This window comes from Sus scrofa, chromosome X (assembly GCF_000003025.6).
Source record: "Sus scrofa isolate TJ Tabasco breed Duroc chromosome X, Sscrofa11.1, whole genome shotgun sequence".
Taxonomy (NCBI): Eukaryota; Metazoa; Chordata; class Mammalia; order Artiodactyla; family Suidae; genus Sus; species Sus scrofa.
In genome coordinates, this window is record NC_010461.5 from 47,283,366 (window position 1) to 47,304,464 (window position 21,099).

The 21,099-nt window shown below is 41.8% G+C and overlaps 1 protein-coding gene across 1 annotated transcript in view; it reads left to right on the forward strand.

Annotated features, from left to right (window-relative positions):
* The window catches only part of GNL3L (G protein nucleolar 3 like), a 28,054-nt gene extending 26,899 nt beyond the window's left edge, over positions 1–1,155 (forward strand). Inside the window, exon 16 of the mRNA XM_005673659.3 lies at positions 819–1,155. Coding sequence (XP_005673716.1) covers positions 819–901 — 83 coding nt within the window. The 3' untranslated portion in view covers positions 902–1,155. The remainder of the gene's footprint in view (positions 1–818) is intronic.

The window sequence follows — 21,099 nt, forward strand, 5'->3', positions numbered from 1 at the left end:
GCAGCCATTTAATTTCTTGTATCTCATTCCTGAGGTAGGTGCACAGGCAAATATCGGTATGTTCTTCCTCTTTTTCTAGACAAATGGCTAGTCTCCTGAACGTACATTTTTGCCACATCATTTTTCCACTCAACATATATTATGGATAGTTATGCCTCAGTTCACAAAAGAACTTTCCCCTTTGTGTTAATGGTAGTGCGTTGTGTGGCTGGTCCATTTGGGTCACATGCTATATTAATTTTCACTAACTCATTGCAAAAGTCTTATTTGGTGAGGAAATTGTCACTGAAGACATAGCATGGTGAGGGAACCTAACCCAGCCTGGAGGTGGTGGTGGGGTTGAGGTGATAGAGAAGGCTTCCTGAAGGAGGTGATGTCTGAGGCAATCCTGAGGAACAGTAGGGTGTGGCTGGAGGATGGAGGTGAGCATTCAGGCTCAGATCAAAGCCCCTACTGCTATGCTGCCTCTTTCTTGTGAGAGATTTGAGGGTAATGGCAGGGTGCTAAGTTCAACATAGTGAAAGAAAATAGCTGTTTTGATACTAGGAAGGGATAAAAATACTGAAGCTTAGTAAGTCTGACACTCTGAGATTCAGGCTATGTTGGGGTGATCATTTCACAGGTAGATGAATGGGTCTACCTGCGAGGTTGAGCAGTGGCTGCCAGTAGGCCACCAGTTGTTTTGTTTAGTGTTGGAAGGTGATCAGTGAGCCAGTTTGGGAGTTTGATGCAGACCTAGGTAACCGTAGGCTAGCTCTTGTGGGCCTCCTGTTGGCAAGCCAATAACCAAGTAACTGACCGTTTTTTTCTACCTGCAGACAAACTCGCCAGCAAGCTGTCTGATTCCATGATGTCTGTCCTTGACCTCTCTGGCAATGCTGATGACAGTGCTTGTGACTGATCCACTGATCTCATCTCCCTCCCCTCCTCCAAGCACCAGATCCAGTGGGATGGGAAATAACAGATGAAATGAAATGGTTTGGTTCTCCCTGAAGCACCTGCATATTAAAAGAACTCTCCCTGCTCTTTCCCTCTATTTTTTTTGAGGGGAAAAAAATAAACAAAACAGTCCCAAGTGTCTGATACTGGCAAACCCAATACTCTTTATTTAACCCCTACTCTGTTTGTAAGATAAATAAAATAATCAACAGATCACTTATGTGAACAGTTTATCTCCCACCATATAGGTTTTGCTGGTTGGAAGACTGATCCTTCACAAAACCCTCTTGGACAGCTAAAGATGCAGTTAGGGGCTAGGCTGCTTGTAGATTTAGGAGTTCCTGGGAGGGTGATGATTTCTTTACCAATCCACAGCAGAGCTCAGCAGCAAGACATTCCGCAACAGGTCTTCCCCCCACCCAAGTCCACAAATCCTTACCTGGGGGGCAGTGAGAGTAGGGGGAACAGTGATGAGCCTTCTGAGTCTATAAAGGTATAGGAATAGGATAGTGGAAAGAAGAGCACACACAAGCCTGGCTGGCACTGAGGTGTGGTCAGCATTGCCTTGTTCATGCAAAGAGAAAGCAAGGCACCTGTTGGCAGGTGTGTTGGGGGCAAAGCCTGCCTTGGGGACATTTCTGAACTGGCTGTGAGTTGGAGGAATCCCTTGAACTGAAGCACTCTGGCTGGGCCCTGCCTTTGTGTGATCATATCTCACCTAGCACCAGCATTTGAATTCCACGATTCAAAAGGTTCTGGTATTTATTCATCGACTGCATCCTAAAGAGAGCGACTACATCAGGGGTGTAGCAGCCAACTCCTTTTCTGGTGTCTAAAAGTCATTATACCACATAAAATATTAGCCACCTTTCTGAGGAAGCCCACCCCATCAGACAAGGCACAGGCAGTGTCAGGGATCCTCAGAAAGGGACTAGGGTAGATAACGGCACCAGTAACAAATCTTACTTTACCAGGGATTGTTTGAGTTACGACCAGGACCTCAGTTCCCAGCAGTCTTATCAGACTGGACATAATTTGAAGGGAGTGGGTATTAGATTACTTCAGACTTTGCCCTCCACCAAAAACTTGCACATCTTCGCCTTTGATGTGCAAGTTGGATCCACAGCCACATCTTAGCTTTGCCTCTTGCTGGCACCCCCTAATTTACCTATTCAAAGTTTAAGACTGAAACTATGTGACTGGCGAGCCCTTGGCTGCAGGATGATTGCCAGGGAATTGCAGACCCCTGCATTCTGGGGCAGCCAAAGACGAGAATTATGTGCTGCTTGAACACATACTGCACCAAGCCCTGGAAACCCGTTACCTCCTTTAAACCTTCAATACAGCTCTACCAGTAAGAGATTAGTCTTTCCTTATGAAAGATAAGTAGGCTCAAAGTTGTCGGGACGTATCCAAGACAACATATTAAGTGGTGGTGCCAGGATTAGAACCCAGGTGTGATTAAAAACATTGTGCAGGCCCTTTCTTTTGCATTGTACCACCTCCATGACATTGTTTAAGCATCTACCACATGTTAGCTTCTATTATCAAGTTCTTCAGATATATTCTCTTTTTTTTTTTTAAATTTTGAAGAAGAGGGTCTAAAATACTCTAAAATACCCTTGAATGGGGTCCAACTTATTTCACACTATTGTACCATCAAACTCTCCTGGTAGATAACAATGTACAATGAAAAATTGGATATCAGGACAGCTTAAGGCCATTTTATAACCAAATGGCAAAGAATTTTAAAAATTTATTTATTTATTTATTTAGTCTTTTTAGGGCTCTACCTGCAGCACATGGAAGTTCCCAGTCTAGGAGTTGAATCAGAGCTGCAGCTGCCAGCCTATGCCACAGCCATAGCAACACCAGATCTGAGCCGTGTCTGTGGCCTACACCTCAGCTCACAGCAATGCCGGATTCTTAATCCACTAAGTGGGGGCAGGGATTGAATCTGCATCCTCATGGGTATTAGTAGAGACAATGGGAACCCCCCCATTGTCAGTTTTTTGACATTAGCTATTCTAGTAGGATGTACTGGTATCTCATTGTAGTTTCTTTGTTGTTGTTCTTTATTTATTTTTTTGTCTTCTTGCCATTTCTAGGGCCGCTCCCGCGGCATATGGCGGTTCCCAGGCTAGGGGTCTAATCCGAGTTGTAGCCGCTGGTCTACACCAGAGCCACAGCAATGCCAGATCCGAGCCGCATCTGTGACCTACACCACAGCTCACAGCAACGCCGGATCCTTAACCCACTGAGCAAGGCCAGGAATTGAACCTGAAACCCCGTGGTTCTTAGTCGGATTCGTTAACCACTGTGCCACAACGGGAACTCCATTTTTTTTTTTTTTTGGAGTAGTGGCCTGGGGGCTAAAGAGTCAGGGGCAAGCCCCCTTTATCCAGTTATTTTATTGGGAGGGAGGGCACTGGGAAGAGGCCATCCACTCCCCAAAGCCCGGGCCAAAACAGACTGGTACAGTCTCTCCCAGACTGGCCCTTGCGTCACTGTCCATGGGCAACTCTTCTGCCTTGAATTCTCAGGATCTGTCAAGCAGATGTGTCCATCTCAGGGACCTCAGTGGATACTTCTGTGGGCACTGCCAGCCGCTGGGGAGGCACATAGGAACCCATACCCACTGCCTTCTCTGCCTCTTCCTGACTGTAGGGCTCCACGCTCAGCTGCTTCAACCTGGGAAAAAGAACAGGAACTGAGAACTGACCAGATTCGAGTCCTGCCTGCCGGACACCCATCCGTTAATTCTCTTCTTATACCTTCATACCTTTTCTTGTGGTCTTTGGATCGGAAGTGGGTCTTCAGGTTGGCAGAATCGATGAAGTATCTCCTGTAGGAATGGGGGGTAAGGAGAAGTGAGAAGGTGATGCCTCTCAGGTACTCCTATCTCCCTGACCCTAGCTCATTTCCCGATGCTAGGTTCCAGGCTTGAAGGGATGGGAGGCCAGCAGACCCATGAATCCCAGGAAAGAAGACCCTGCGTTCCCTAGGGCCCGGATCTCAACACCCCCAGCCCGAACGGCGGACCCTTCTCCTCCTCAGGCCGCACCCGGCCGGGACTCATGCGCAGGCCAGACAGCGATGCAGGCCGCCCCCTGGCAGGTCGAGGTCGGGCTAGCCGCCGGGGTCTGGTCGGGTCCTTGTGGCAACCTGGGGCCACAGCTCATGGTGAATCTCATTGAGGTCCGGCCGCCGCCGCTTCGCCTTCATCTGGCAGGCCAGGGAGTACACTCGGTGTGCGCTGGTCCGGCAAGACCCATTGCTGGTAACAGCGGGACCAACAGGCCTAGGGCCGAGTTGGGAGGACACGTGTGGGCGCTTCTGGACTGTGCCGTTATTTATTTTTTATTACTCAATGAATTTATTACATTTGTAGTTGTACAGTGTTCACCACAATCCAATTTAATAGGATTTCCATCCCACACCCCCAGTGCATCCCCCCACCCCCCCCAAACTCTCTCCTTTGGAAACCATAAGATTTTCAATATCTGTGAGTCAGCATATGTTCTGCAAAGAAGTTCATTCTGTCCTTTTTTTCAGATTCCACATGTCAATGAAAGTATTTGATGTTGGTGTCTCATTGTCTGACTGACTTCACTTAGCATGATAATTTCGAGGTCCATCCATGTTGCTAAAAATGCCGTTATTTCGTTCTGTTTAATGGCTGGGTAATATTCCATTGTGTATATGTATCACCTCTTCTTGATCCACTCCTCTGTCAATGGACATTAGGTTGTTTCCATGTCTTGGCTATTGCAAATAGTGCTGCAGTGAACATCGGGGTACATGTGTCTTTGCCAGTTATTGTTTTCTCTGGATAGATGCCCAGGAGTGGGATGGCTTGATCAAATGCTACTTCTGTTTTTAGTTTTCTGAGGAATCTCCATCCCGTTTTCCACAGTGGTTGCACCAATTTACAATCCCACCAACAGTGTACTGGGGTTCCTTTTCCTCCACACCCTCTCCAGCACTTATTGTTTGTAGACTTTTGGATGATGGCCATTCTGGCTGGTGTAAGGTGGAACCTCAGAGTGGTTTTGATTTGCATGTCTCTAATACTGAGTGATGTTGAACATCTTTTCATGTGTATTTTGGCCATCTGTATGTCTTCTTTGGAGAATTGTGTGTTTAGATCTTCTGGCCATTTTTTGATGGGGTTTTTTGTTTTTTTGGTATGTAGCTGCAGAAGGTGTTTCTAAATTTTGGAGATGAATCCCTTGTCAGTGGATTCACTTGCAAAGATTTTCTCCCATTCTGTGGGTTGTCTTTTCGTTTTGTTTAGGGTTTCCTTTGCTGTGCAGAAACTATGAAGTTTGATTAGGTCCCATTTGTTTATTTTTGTTTTTATCATCAATACTCTAAGAGGTGGACCTGAGAAGATGTTGCTGTCGTTTATGTCAGAGAGTGTTTGGCCTATGTTTTCCTCTAAGAGTTTTATACTGTCTGGTCTTATATCTAGGTCTTTAATCCATTTGGAGTTGATTTTTGTGGATGGTGCTAGGGAGTGTTCTAATTTCATTCTTTTCCATGTGGCTGTCCAGTTTTCCCAGCACCACTTATTGAACAGGCTGTCTTTTCTCCATTGTATCTTCTTGCCACCTTTGTCATAGATGAGTTGGCTATAGGTGTGTGGGTTGACTTCTGGGCTTTCTGTCCTGTTCCACGGATCTATATTTCTGTCTTTGTGCCAGTACCATATGGTTTTGACGATTGTTGCTTTGTAGTATAGTCTGAAGTCCGGGAGCCTGATTCCTCCAGCTCCATTTTTCTTTTTCAGGATGTCTTTGGCTATTCTGGGTCTTTTGTGCTTCCACACAACCTTGAAACTATTTTGTTTGAGTTCTGTGAAGAATGTCTGGGTAATTGGATAGGGATTGCATTGAATCTGTAGATTGCCTTGGGTAGTATATTCATGTTGATAATATTAACTCTTCCAATCCACAAGCATGATGTGTCTTTCCATCTATTTGTGTCATCTTTGATTTCTTTCATCAGTGTCTTATAGTTTTCAGAGTTCAGGTCTTTTGTCTCTTTAGGTAGGTTTACTCCTAGGTATTTTATTCTTTTGGATGCAATGGTAAATGGGATTGCTTCCCTAATTCATTTTTCTGCTCTTTCATTGTTAGTGTATGGAAATGCAGTTGGTTTCTGGGTATTAGTTTTGTATCCTGTGGCTTTGCTAAATTTGTGGATGACCTCTTAACAGTTTTCTGGTAGAGTCTTTAGGATTATCTAAACATAGAATCATGTCATCTGCATATAGTGATAATTTTACTTCTTCCCTTCCAATCTGGATTCCTTTTATCTATTTTACTTCTCTGATTGCCATGGCTAGGACTTCCAAAACTATGTGGAAGGGTAGTGGCAAGAGCAGACATCCTTGTCTTGTTCCTGATCTCAGCAGGAATGCTTTCTGCTTTTCACCATTGAGAATGATGTTCGCTGTGGGTTTTTCATATATGGCCTTTATTATGTTGAGGTAGGTTCCATCTATGCCCACTTACGGAAGGGTTTTTATCAGAAATGGGTTTTGGACTTTGTCAAAGGCTTTTCCCACATCTCTTGGGAAGATCATGTGGTTTTTATTCTTCAGTTTGTTAATGTGGTGTATCACACTGATGGATTTGCAGATATTGAAGAACCCTTGCATCCCTGGGATAAATCCCACTTGATCCTGATGTACAATCCTTTTAATGGATTGTTGGATGTGGTTTGCTAGTATTTTGTTGAGGATTTTTGCATTGATGTTCATCAGTGAAATTGGCCTGTAGTTTCCTTTTGTTGTGGTATCTTTGTCTGGTTTTGGTATCAGGGTGATGGTGGCCTCATAGAATGAGATTGGGAATGTCCCTTCCTCTGCAATTTTTTGAAATAGTTTCAGAAGGAGAGGTATTATCTCTTTTCTAAATGTTTGATGGAATTTGGCTGTGAAGCCCTCTGGCCCTGGACTTTTGTTTGTTGGAAGTTTTTTAATCACAGTTTCAATTTCAGTTCTTGTGAGGGGTCCATTCATCTTTTCTATTTCATCTTGGTTTAGTCTTGGAAGATTGTACTTTTCTAAGACGTTGTCAATTTCTTCTAGGTTTTCCCTTTTATTGGTATATAGTTGCACAGAGTAGTCTCTTATGACCCTTTGTATTTCTGTGATGTCCGTTGTTACTTCTCCTTTTCCATTTCTAATTTTATTGATTTGAGTCCTCTCTCTTTTTTTTCTTGATATGTCTGGCTAAAGGTTTAGCAATTTTGTTGATCTTTTCAAAGAACCAGCTTTTCGTTTCAGTGATCTTTTCTATGGTTTTCTTCATTTCTATTTCATTGATTTCTGCTCTGATCTTCATGATTTCTTTCCTTCTACTAACTTTAGGTCTTGTCTGTTCTTCTCTGTTGAGCTGCTTTAGGTGTAAAGTTAGCTTGTTTATTTGAGCTTTTTCTTGTTTCTGAGGTGAGCTTGTATTGCTATAAACTTTCCTCTTAGAATGGCTTTTGCTGCATCACATAGGTTTTGGGGTGTCATATCTTCATTGTGATTTGCTTCTACATATTTTTAAATTTCTTCTTCAATTTCTTCAATGATCCATTGGTTGTTTAGTAGCATGTTGTTTAGTCTCCACATGTTTGTGTTTTTTGCAGTTTTCTTCTTGTTGATTTCTAGTCGTAGAGCATTGTGTTTGGAAAAGATGCTTGATATGATTTCAATTTTCTTAAAGTTACCGAGGTTGGATTTGTAGCCCAGGATGTGATCAATCTTAGAGAATGTTCCATGTGCACTTGAGACGAATGTGTATTCTGTTGCTTTTGGATGGAATGTCCTATAAATATCTCTTATGTCCATCAGGTCTAATGCATCATTCAGGGCCTGTGTTTCCTTATTGATTTTCTGTCTGGATGATCTGTCCATTGCTGTAAGTGGGGTGTTAAAGTCCCCCAGTATTATTGTGTTATTGTTGATTTCTCCTTTTAAGGTTGTTAGCAGTTGCCTTATATATTGTGGTGAACCTATGTTGGGTGCGTAGATATTTAAAATTGTTTTATCTTCTTTTTGGATTGATCCTTTGATCATTATGTAATGTTCTTCTTTGTCCCTTAAAATATTCTTCAATTTAAGGTCTATTTTGTCTGTTATGAGTATTGCTACTCCAGCTTTCTTTTGATCCCCGTTTGCCTGGACTATATCCTTCCATCCTCTCACTTTCAATTTGTGTGTGTCCCTAGAAGTGAAGTGGGTCTCTTGAAGACAGCATATATATATGGGTCTTGTTTTTGTATCCATTCAGCCAGTCTATGTCTTTTGGTTGGGGTGTTTAGTCCATTCACATTTAAGGTAATTATTGCTATGTATGTCCTTATTTCCATTTTATTAATTGCTTTGGATTTGTTTTTGTTGCTGTTTTTACTTTCCTTCTTCTCTTGTTCTCTCCTCTTGTGTTTTGATGACTAACTTTAGTGTTTTATTTGAGTTGATTTTTCTTTGTTAGTGTATCAATTGTATATGTTTGGTTTTCAGTTATTCTGAAGTTTTGATATAAGAGTCTATATGTATATGAGATTGTTTTAAGTTGTTTTTCTCTTAATTGCAAGTTCATCTGTAGTGTCCTGCATTTGTACCCACCTCTTCTCATGATTTCTGATTTTGGTGAGATAATTGTTCATGGATGATTTCATATTTTTACTGTATATATACCTTTACAGGTGAGCCTAGTCATTTATGGAATTTTTGTTTCCTGTTGCTGTCTTTTCTTTTCTGCCTAGAGAAGTTCCTTTAGTATTTGTCATAGGCTGGTTTAGTGTGGCTGTGTTCTCTCAACTTTTGCTTATCTGTGAAGGTTTTGATGTCTCCTTCAAATCTGAATGAGAGCCTTGCTGGGTAAAGTAATCTTGGTTGGAGGTTTTTTCCTATCATCATGTTAAGTATATCATGCCACTCCCTTCTGGCCTGCAGAGTTTCTGCTGAAAAATCTGCTGATATCCTTATTGGGGTTCCCTTTTATGTGTTTTGTTTCTTTTCTGTAGCTGCTTTCAAGATTTTCTCTTTGTCTTTAATTTTGGTCATTTTGATTAATATGTGTCTCTGTGTATTCCTCCTTGGGTTTATTTTATATGGCACTCGTTGCACTTCCTGGATTTGAGTGAGTGGTTCCTTTCCCATGTTAGGGAAGTTTTCAGCTATTATCTCTTGGAATATGTTTTCTGTCTCCTTCTCTCTCTCTCCTCCTTCTGTCACCCCTATAATATGGATGTTGGTGCATTTAATGTTGTCCCAGAGTTCTCTGAGACCCTCTTCATTTGTTTTCAATCTTTTTTCTCTTTTGTGTTTGGCATCCATAATTTCTACTAATCTGTTCTCCACCTCGCTTATTTGTTCTTCTGCCTCCTGTATTCTGCTGTTAGCTTCTTCTAGTGAGTTTTTTATTTTAGGTATTGTATTTCACATCTCTTCTTGTTTATGTTCGATATCTTGTATCTCTTTGGTCAGTGTGTCCTGTAAGGTATCCATCTTTGCCTCCAGTTTATTTCAAATGTCCTGCATCTTCTTCAGCATCAACAGTCTAAAGTCTTTTTCCTGGAGACTGAGAATCTCCTCATTGCTTAGCTGGTTTTATGGGGTTTTTCTTTATCCCTCATCTGAGTTATATAGTTCTCTGTCTTTTCATTTTTATAGATTTTTTTGTGTGGTGATCTATTTACAGATAATAGTGTTGTAGCCTCTCTTACTTCTGGTGTCTACCCGCCTTGTGGCTGAAGTTGGTATTGGGGGCTTGCTGTAGGCTTCCTGATGGGAGAGGCTGATGCCTGCCCACTGGTAGGTGGAGCTGATTCTATTCTCTCTGGTGGGTGGGGTTTAGTCTCTGCTTGGGATTAGAGGCAGCTGTTTGCCTGAGGGGTCTTTAGGTAGCCTGTTTACTGAGGGGCGGGGTTTTGATCCCACCTGGATTTTTGTTTGCTCTGGGGCTTCTCAGACTGATGGATGGGGCCAGATTTTCCCAAGATGGCCACCTCCAGAGAATGGCACACTGCTGAATATTCCCAGGAGCTTTGCTTTCAATGTCCTTCCCTCACAACAAGCCACATTCACCCCTGTTTTCCCAGGATGTCCTCCAAGAACTGCAGTCAGGTTTGACCCAGATTCCTATGGAGACTTTGCTTTGCCCTGGGACCCAGTGCGTGTGAAAGTCTGTGTGCACCTTTTCTGAATGGGGTTTCCGTTTCCCCCTGTCCTTGGAGCTCCTGGGCACAAGCCCCACTGGCCTTCAATGCCACATGCTCTGGGGGCTCTTTCTCCCAGTGCCAGATTCCCACAGTTGGGAGTTTGATGTGGGGCTCAGAACTCTTACTCCTGTAGGTGAGTCTCTGTGAACCAGTTAGTTTCCAGTCTGTGGGGCTTCCCACCCAGGAGGTAAGGCATTGTTTAATTCGTGAAATCACCTCTCCTACCTCTTGATGTGGCCTCCTCTTTTTCTTCTGGATTAGGATATCTTTTTTAAGGTTTCCAGTCCATTTGGGTGAGGAATGCTCTGCCTTTAATTGTGAATTTTGTTGTTTTTAGGAGAGAAGTTTAGCTCCACTCCTTCTATTCTGCCATCTTAATCCCATCTCTTGTCTCTCTTTTTTAATGTTCAGCACTTATATCCTTTTAGTGTACCCTGCTCTGTGGCTTTTCCTGGCAAGGCCAGGAGCAGTGAGTCTCATGGGCAAGATGTTTCTCCATCTGGCCATTGAGAAATCCCTCTGAAAATCCCCCTTTGGCCCTGGTGCAGGCTGGCGAGAGAATCAGCTTTGTAGTATTATCTGAAGTCTGGGACAGTTATGCCTTCTGCTTTTTTCCCGTTAGGATTGCTTTAGCAATTCTGGATCTTTTATTGTTCCATATAAAGTTTTGGATTATTTTTTCTAGTTCTGTGTAAAATGTCATGGGTTATTTGATATGGATCATGTTAAATCTGTAGATTGTTTTGTGTAGTATTGCTAATTAACAATATTAATTCTTCCAGTCCAGGAACATGGGATATTGTTCCATTTCTTTTCATCCTCTGTAATGCTTTTTTGTGGGGTAAAGTTGAAAGCAATAGCTTTATTGCTTTGCCAGGCAAAGAGGGCCACAGCAGTCTAATGCCTTAAACCTGTGCTCCCCTCTTCTTTAATTCTTTTATTAATGTTTTATGGTTTTCAACATAGAAGTCTTTCACCTTCTTGGTCAGTTGTATTCCTACATATTTAATTTTTTTGTGTGTGATTTAAAAGTGCATTGTTTTCTAGGAGTTCCCATTGTGGCTCAGTGGTGACAAATCTGACTCATATCAATGAGGATGCAGTTTCAATCCATGGCCTCGGTCAGTCAGTTAAGGATCTAGTGTTCCATGAGCTATGGTGTAGGTGAAAGATGCAGCTGCAATCTGGCACTGTTGTGTCTGTGGTAGGCTGGCAGCTACAGCTCAGATTTGACCCCTAACCTAGGAACTTCCATATGCTGCAGGTGTGTTCCTAAAAAGACCAAAACCAAAATGTATTGCTTTCTATATTCCCTTTCTGAAATTTCATTGTTAGTGTAAAGATATGCAACCAATTTCTGTATGATAATTTTTTTTTATCTTTCTCTATTGCTGAATTCACTTATCAGGTCCAGTAGCTTTTGTGTAGAGTCTTTAGAGTTTCCTATATATTGTATCATGTTATCTGTATATAATGACAGTTTTACCCCTTCTCTTCCAATATAGATACCTATTTTTTTCTAGTCTGATTGCTCTGTTAAATAGAAGTGGTGAGAGTGGACATCCTTGTCTTCTTTGAGAGTTTAGCAGGAAGGCTTTCAGCTTTTCACTTTTGAGTATTATGTTTACTCTGGTTTTGTCATAAATAGCTTTTATTATGTTTAGATATGTTCCGTCAATGCCCACGTTGGTAAGAGTTTTTATCATGAATGGATGTTGAATTTTATCAAAGTTTTTTTTTGCATCTATTCAAATGATCATTTTTTTTGGTCTTTTCTTTTGTTGATATGGTGCATCATATTGATTGATTTGCATATGTGGAACCATCCTTGTGACCCCAGGATGAATCCAGCTTGCTGTGGTATATGATCTTTTAATTGTTGTTGTATATGATTTGCTAATATTTCTTGAGAATTTTTATATCTGTAGTCATCAAAGATAGTGTTCTATAATTTCCTTTTTTGGTAGACAAATTTGTCTCGGTCTGGTTTGGGTATCAGGGTGATGGTGGCTATATAGAATGACTTTGGGAGTGCCACTTCCTCTTCATTCTTTTGGAAGAGTTTGAAAAGGATTGGTATAGGCTCTTCTTTGTATGTTTGGTAGATTTCTCCAGTGAAGCTATCTGGTCCTGGAGTTTTGTTTGTAGGGAGTCTTTTTTTAAATTTTTTTTAAATTTCAGATTCTATCACACCTCTAGTGATCAGTCTGTTCTAATTATCCTTATGATTCAGTTTTGGTGTGCTACATACATATTTCTAGAGACTTGTCCATTTCTTCTAGGTTGTTCAATTTGTTGGCATACAATTGTTCTTAGTGTTCTCTTATTATATTTCATCAGTATTTATTGTTATTTTTCCTTCTTCATTTCTTATTTTGTTATTTAGGCTCCATCTCTTTTTTATTCTTGGTAAGCCTGGGCAGAAGTTTGTCAATTTTGTTTATCCTTTCAAAGAACTAGTTCTTGGTTTTATTAAATTTTTTTTCTATTTTTAAATCCATATTTTATTTATTTCCTTTCTGGTTTTTATTATTTCCTTCTGTCTGGTGACTTTAGGCTTTGTTTGTTCTTCTTTTTCTAGGTGGTAGGTTAGGCTTTTTTTTTCCCCTTTTGGCCACACCACAGCATACGGAGTTCCTGGGCCAGGGCTCATATCTGAGCCATCAGTTGCAACCTAAGCCACAGCTGCAGCAATGCCAGACCCTTAACTGCACTGTGCTGGACTGGGGATCAAAACTGTATCCTGGCACTCCTAAGATGCTACCAATCCAATTGCACCACAGTGGGAACTCCTAGGGTTTTTTCCTTTTTTTTTGGGGGGGGGAGGCCTCTATCACTATGAACTCCCCTTTAAGAACCACTTTTGCTGCATCCCATAAATTTTCTATGATTGTGTTTTTGCTGTCATTTGTCTCAAGATATTTTAAAATTTCCTCTTTGATATCATAATTGAACCTTTTATTTTAGTAGCATGCTGTTTAGTTTCCATGTAATGGTTTTTTTTTTTCTTGTTTCTTTTTCTGTGATAGATTTGTGGTTTCATGTCATGGTCAGAAAAGATGTTTGATATAATTTCTATCCTCTTAAACTTGTTCAGGCTTGTTTTGTTTCCTAGTTTATGGTCAATATTAGAGAATGTTCCATATGCATTTGAAAAGAGTTTTTTTTTTTTTTTTTTTTTTGAACGTCATGTCCTTACAATATCAGTTAAGTAACTTGTATTATTTAACATCTCTATTTCCTTACTGGTTTTCTATCTGGAAGATCTGTCCATTGATGTGAGTGGGGTGTTAAATTCTCTTGATTATTGTATTCCCTTTTATTTCTCTCTTTATGTCTATTAGTATTTATTATTTGGGTGCTTCTATATTGGACACACATATATATATTAATTAGTGTAATATTCTCTTCATTATTGATTCTTTTATCACTATATGTTGTCCTTTATTTTTTTAAGGCCTTTGTTTTGAAGTCTTTTTTGTCTGATATGAGTACTGCTACCTCTGCTTTCTTGTCATTTCTATTTACATGAAGTATCTTTTTATCCATTCCCTCATTTTCATTTTTTTGGTCTTTTGTCTTTTTAGGGCTGCACCCAAGGCACATGGAGGTTCCCAGGCTAGAGGTCGAATTGAAACTGAAGCTGCTGGCCTACACCACAGCCACAGCAATGCCAGATCCGAGCCACATCTGTGACCTATACCACAGCTCACAAAAACGCCAGATCCTTAACCCACTGAGTGAGGCCAGGGATCAAACCTGCCTCCTCATGGATGCTAGTCAGATTGGTTTCTCTTGAATCATGACAGGAACTCCTAGAATATTCTCTTTAACTTTTGCTTTTTAAAATTATAATTATGGCTTGGTGTAGATCTGATTGGGTTCATCTTGCTTGGGACCTTCTGTGCTTCCTGTTCTTGGATATCTGTTTCCTTCTTTAGGTGTGGGAAAATTTCTGCATAATTTCTTCAAGAACATTTTTTTTGGTCTTTTGTCTTTTTAGGGATGCACCCGTGGCACATGGAGGTTCTCAGACTAGGGGTTGAATAGGAGTTATAACTGGCAACCTATGCCACAGCAATGTCAGATCTGAGCTGCATCTGCAACATACACCACAGCTCACAGCAACACTGGATCTTTAACCCACTGAGCGAGGCCAGGGATTGAACCCGTGTCCTCATGGATCTTAGTTGGGTTTGTTAACCACTGAGCCACAATGGGAACTCCGTTCAAGTACATTTTTGATCCACTTTTATCTCTCTTCTCCTTGGGTCCCTGTTATGCATAAATGGGCACACCTTATATTATACCATAGGCTTCATTTTTTTTCAGTTGTCTTTCTGTCTGCTCTTCTGATGGTGTCATTTATATTATTCTGTCTTCCAGATCAGTTGTTCATTCTTCTGCATTATTTATCTTACTATTTATTGCCTTTAGCTCAGCTTTAGTCTCAGCAAATGAGTGTTCTAATTTTTGTTGGTTCCTCTTTATAGTTCCTAACCCCATTTTACAGTAATCTGTATTTCTGTCAATGACCTTTCTTAATTCCTTCAACATTTTTATTACTTCCTTTTTGAACTCAGAGCCTATTAGACTGGAAAAATATGTTTCATTGTTCTTTCATGGAATTATGTTTGTCTTTTAGTTGGGAGTGGTTCCTTTGCTTCTTTGTTTTACTTATATTTCTCTTACTCTATGTTTTTAGGAGAAACAGTTACCTACTCTGATCTCAGAGGGCTGTTTTCATGTAGGAGTATCCCCCTTGTAGCCTGCATGAGTGTAATATCTTTGGTGTGAAGGCTGTTTTTAGTATGGATGCCTGCTGTGGTTTTCCTCAGTGTCTGCTGGCCATTATCCCCTTGATAAGGGGCATAATTTGTTTTGTGATTAGAGCCTGCACTGGATATTGAGTAGGACTCCTTTTTTTGCTTGGTGGTTGTCACTGCCCTGTTAGGGGCAGGATTTGCTCCCCAGTTTTGGAGTAGAAACCCCCAGAACTGTTCATGAGCTCTGGTGTTAGGTACGCAGGACTGGAGCACTCCTAGGGGATTGGAGCTACTTGATATTACTCTGCAGGAACTGTCTGTCAGGGAGTATTCTCTGTAGTGTTGCTTGTCATCCATTTTGCTGGTTCACAAAGAACATTGTTGTTGGCACTGACTTTAGCCCTACCTCAATGGTGGGAATGCAGGCAGTCAGCCCTGGTGTCCCTTAGGTGCTGTGTTCCCAAAGCCACCAGCACAGATCTTTAAATGTAGATCCACTGAAGTCAGTTACCAAGAATTCAGTACTTATGCATTTGAACCTACTGTTGGAACTATGGAAGCAGTTCAGATTCTGGCCATGCCTCTGTGTATGCATGCCTGCAAAGCTCACAGCTGCTAACCCTAGACTTGGCTCAGCCACAGGAGCACCTGTAGGCCACTCAAATATCCCACAGGTGCTGAGTTTACAAAGCTGGTGGAGGTGGCATAAACGTGTGGGTTGCTGAGCCACAGGAAGAGGGCTCAGATTTCAGCCTTGCTTTGTAAATTGTGTGGCCCCTGGAAATTGGCTCTGATTTGACCCCGGTCTCCATGTGTGGGCAACCCACTGGTGCTTGCATGCTCCCAGAGCTTGTAGAGGTGGTGCTGTTCCTTCTGGGAGCACACTGAAAAATAGGCTGCTATTATGGGCCCTTCCCCTCCTTTGTGCACCCGTTAACAATGCCATTTTATTTGTATGGCATCCTGGGATACCTCTACAAACACCCCCCAGTTGCAGCCCACACCATACTCTAGCCCCTTCAGGCTGTGTCTGCATGGCCAACCTCAGTCCTCTCCCCTGGTCTGTCCTCTGATGCCTGAGTTTCAGCACTCCGCCCCTGTGCACACCAGCAGATGCACATCTCAGCCTGGGGAATGCAGAGAGGTGGCATGAACAATCTGTCCTGGTCTCTCTCTGTTCTGCCTGCCACAAATCAGCTACTACACTCTTCCTATGAGCCTCTGAAACTCTTCTTCTGTCTCGTTGATTCCCACAAAAATAAAGTGTTTTCCTGGGGTGAAGGAACACTTTCTTTTTCACTGCTCCCTGCCAGGGGCACAGGTCCCATCCTGATTCCCTTTTTAAAATTTTGTCCTACCTGCTTTTGTGGTGATTTGCAATTTTGTGTGTCTGAAATCTTCTGCCTGTGTTCAGTAGATATTCTGTGAGAATTGTTCCACATGTAAATGTATTTTTGATGTATCTATGGGAGGAGGTGAGCTCTATGATATTCTAGTCTACCATATATATATTTTTTGGCCATGCCCATGGCATGTGGGAATTCCCAGGGTAGGGATTGAACTTTAACCACAGCAGTAATCTGAGCCACAGCAGTGACATTGCAGAGTCCTTAATTGCTAGGCCACCAGTGAACTCCTATTCCACCATCTCAATTGAAGCCACAAAACCTTTATTTTAAAGTCTATTTTATCTGATATTATTGCAACCTCATATTTCTTTTGATTTACATTTCCATGGAATATTTTTTCCATCCTCTTACTTTCAGTTTCTGTGTGTCTTTAGATCTGAAGTGAGTTTCTTGTAGGCAGCACACATATTGGTCTTCTGTTTATATTCATTCAACCATTTTATGTTTTTTGTTTGGAACATTTAGTTCATTTACATTTAAAATAATTATAGATATACATGTTTTTTATTGCCATTTGTTAATTGTTTGAGAATTGTTTTTTAAGGTCTTTTTCATTCTTCTTCTTTTGTTCTTGTCTCTTATGATTTGGTGACTATCTTTTTTTTTTGTCTTTTTAGGGCTGCACCTGCATCATATGGAGGTTCCCAGGTTAGGGGTTGAATCAGAGCTGTAGCTGCTGGCCTACACCACAGCCACAGCAATGCCAGATCTGAGCTGCGTCTGTGATCTACACTGCAGCTCATGACAATGCAGGATCCTTTACCTACTGACTGAGGCCAGGGATCAAACCTGGATCCTCATGGTTACTAGTCAGGTTTCTTTCCACTGAGCCACAATGGGAACTCCTTGGTGACTATCTTTAGTTATGTGTTTGGATCCATTTTTCTTTTATGTGTGTGTATCTTTTATAGAATTTTGGTTTATGGTTATCATGAGGTTTACATATAGCCATCTATATATATATACATGACTGTTTTAAGTTGCTGATTTCTTAACTGATAATGCATTTTTAACAACATTGCATTTGTACTCCCCTCATGATTACTGTTTTTGATATCATATTTTACATCTAATTATTTTGTGTATCCCTTAATTGCTTATTGTTAGGTATTATCAATGATTTTACTACTTTTAAACTTTTGACTAGGTTTGTGCATGGATGATTTCCTTCTTTGATATATTTGTCTTTACTAATGAACTTTTTCCCTCATGGTTTTCAAGTTTCTTGTTGAATTCTTTTCTTTTCCTCCTAGAGAAATTCCTTTAACATATTTTGTAAAGCTTGTTTGTTGGTGTTGAACAGTTCTAGCTTTTCCCTTTCCTTTCCTTTCCTTTCCTTTTTCCTTTCCTTTCCTTTCCTTTCCTTTCCTTTCCTTTCCTTTCCTTTCCTTTCCTTTCCTTTCCTTTCCTCCTTTCCTTTCCTTTCCTTTCCTTTCCTTTCCTTTCCTTTCCTTTCCTTTCCTTTCCTTTCCTTCTTCCTTCCTTCCTTCCTTTCTTTTCTTTCTTTCGTTTTCTTTCTTTCTTTCTTTCTTTCTTTCTTTCTTTCTTTCTTTCTTTCTTTCTTTCTTTCTTTCTATTTCTTCCTTTCTTTCCATTTTTTTTCTTTTTTGCTGTACCCACAAAATGCAGAAATTCCCAGGTCAGGGATCAAACCCAAGCCACAGGAGAGACAATACCAAATCTTCAACCTCTAGGCCACCAGGGAACTCCATGAATTGTTCTAGCTTCTGCTTGTCTGTGAACATTTTGATCTCTCCACCAAATCTGAATGAGAGCCTTGCTTCATTTTCTTGTTGTAGGGTTTTCCCTTTCATCACTTTATTTTTTTTATTTTTTTTATTTTTTGTCTTTTGTCTTTTTTGTTGTTGTTGTTATTATTATTGTTGCTATTTCTTGGGCCGCTCCCGCGGCATATGGAGGTTCCCAGGCCAGGGGTCGAATCGGAGCCGTAGCCACCGGCCTACGCCAGAGCCACAGCAACGCAGGATCCGAGCCGCGTCCGCAACCTACACCACAGCTCACGGCAACGCCGGATCGCCAACCCACTGAGCAAGGGCAGGGACCGAACCCGCAACCTCATGGTTCCCAGTCGGATTCGTCAACCACTGCGCCACGACGGGAACTCCCCCTTTCATCACTTTAAATGTATCATGCCATTCCCTTCTGACCTGTAAAATTTCTGCTGAAAAGTCAACGATAGCCTTATGGGAATTCCTTTGTATGTAATGCTGCTTTTAATATTCTATCTTTCTCTTTAATTTTTTGCCACATTGATTACAATTGGTCTTGGTGTGTTCCTCTTTGGATTCTCTTGGGTTCTCTCTGTACTTCCTGGATTTGGATGTCTGTTTCCTTTCCAAGGTTAGGGTAATTTTCAGCTGTTATGTCTTCAGTTATGTTCTCAGACCCTTTCTCTCTCTCCTACTTCTGGGACCCCTATAATGTGAATATTAGGGCACTTGATGTTCCAGAGGTATCATTAACTGTTCTCACATTTGTTCATTCTTTTTTCTGCTTAGCATCAGTGCCTTCTGCTACTCTGCCTTCCTGCTCACTGATCTGTTTCTTTGTATTATTTAGTCTGCTTTTGATTTCTTCTAGTGTATTTTTCATTTCAATTATTTTATTCTTTATCTCTGGTTGTTCTTTTTATTTTTTAATTCACTGTCTTTTTTTTAAGGGCCACACACACAGCATATGGAGGTTCCCAGGCTAGGGGCTGAGTCAGAGCTGTAGCCACCAGCCTATGCCACAGCCACAGCAATGTGGGATCTGAGCCGTGTCTGTGACCTACACCACAGTTCACAGCAGCACCAGATCCTTAACCCACTGAGGGAGACCAGGGATTGAATCTGCATCCTCATGGTTACTAGTCAGATTCATTCCCACTGAGCCATGATGGGAACTCCTAACTCATTGTTAAACTCATTGTGCATCCATTCTTCTCCTCAACTTTTTGATCATCTTTATGATCACTACCCTGAACTCTTTCTTGGGTAGATTGCCTATATATCTAGGGGTTCTCCCTATGATGGCTGTGTGTATATTTCTGTTGTGGTGGGCTCACCACATGGACAGTCTGATGGCTTGGTTGGCCCCTGGTTCATTTGGTTTTCATGTCCTGCCTTATGCAGTAGCTGTCAGCTAGTTGTTGGTAGGGCTGGGTCATGAGGCAGCTGACTGCAGAACCTGGCAGGCCCCGGGCTAGTGCTGGGTTACTGGTTGGTGGGGTCGTGACCCAGGAGACCCTAGGGCTGTTGCCCTCCCACTGTTTGGTGAAGCCAGGTCTGCTTTCAAGCCCAGGGTCCTGGAGTAGATGTTTAACACTGGTGGTTGGGCCCTCTTCCCGATACATTTGGCTGTGTGCCCTGGGGTGTCTTGAAGTTTGTGTTGGCCTGCAAATGGGTGAGGCCAGGGCCCAACTTTTTCCAGGGCAGGATCTGGGTTGCTAGTGAGTGGGTCAGGTCCACAGATTGTAGAATTTCAGTCTTCATGTAGCTGGTGTTTGGAGCTGGATCTGTGACTAGTATGGGCTCACTGGTGCATGGGGCCAGGGCCCAGCTGATCACAGAGCTGAGTCTGACCTGTTGGTAGGTGGGATGTTTCTGAAGAAACATGTGAAAACAGCAACACAGAAAACTGTGGTGCTGCAGTTTTCTTATAGATGGTATCTGACTGTTGGTGGGTGGATCTGGGTTCTGGGGTCTCTGGCTGTAGGGCCCTGGAAGTCTCGGATCTAGTGCTTGTGCACTGTTGTGTAGGATTGGCTCTTGGGCCCTATAGTGGGAAAGACCCTATCCAGAGGCATCTGTGGGCTCAGGGGATATTATGGCAGCCTGTCCACTGGTTGGTGGGGCTGTGTCCATGTCTAGCTAGTAGCTTGGCTTAAGGTGTCCCAGTAGTCATGCCTGTAGATGTTTGGGCTGGGGTGGGGTTTGGTCCTAGGGCTATGAAGCTGGAGGGAAGATTCCAAAATGGCACTTGCCAGTACCCATGTTCATGTGGTAGAATGAACTCCTCAAAATGGCTGCTGCCAGTGCCTACGTCCCCAGGGTGAGCTACAGTTGCCTTCTACCTCTCCCAGTGACGTTCAAGATCAGCAAGTAGGTTTGACCCAGGGTCCTATCAAATTACTGCTTCTGTCCTGGATTCCAGAGCCTGTAAGATTTGGTTTCTGCCCTTTAAGAATGAAGTTTCTATTTTCCCTAGCCCTTTGGGACTCCTGAAAGTAAGTCCTGCTGGGTTTCATAGCCAAATGTTCTGGAGCCTTCCTTCCCAGTGCAGGACTCCCAGGCTGGGGAGCCTGATGTGAGACTCTGACCTCTCACTCCTTTGTGAGAACCTCTGCAGTTGTAGCTATTCTGGTTTTGGATCTCCCACCTGGGAGTATAGGATTTCACTATATCATGTTTCTACCCCTCCTATCCATCTTGTTATGGTTCCTTCTTTATTTCTTTTCTGATAGATTCTTATCTTTTTCATCAAATGTTTCTCTGTAAATAGTTGTGATTTTGGTGTACTTATGGAATGGGGTCAGCTCAGTCTCTTTCTACTCCACCATCTTGTTCAGTATTCCAGGACTTGTACATTTTTGGAGGATTGGGGAATTATTCAGTCTACCACAGATAAAATTATTAATTTTTTGTTAGAATTTTTGTGTCTATGTTCATAAAATATATTGGCTTGAAGTTTTTTGTTTAATGCCTTTTCCTTTGGTATCAGGGTAATGCCAGCCTCTGAATTAGTTGGGAAATGTTTCCTTT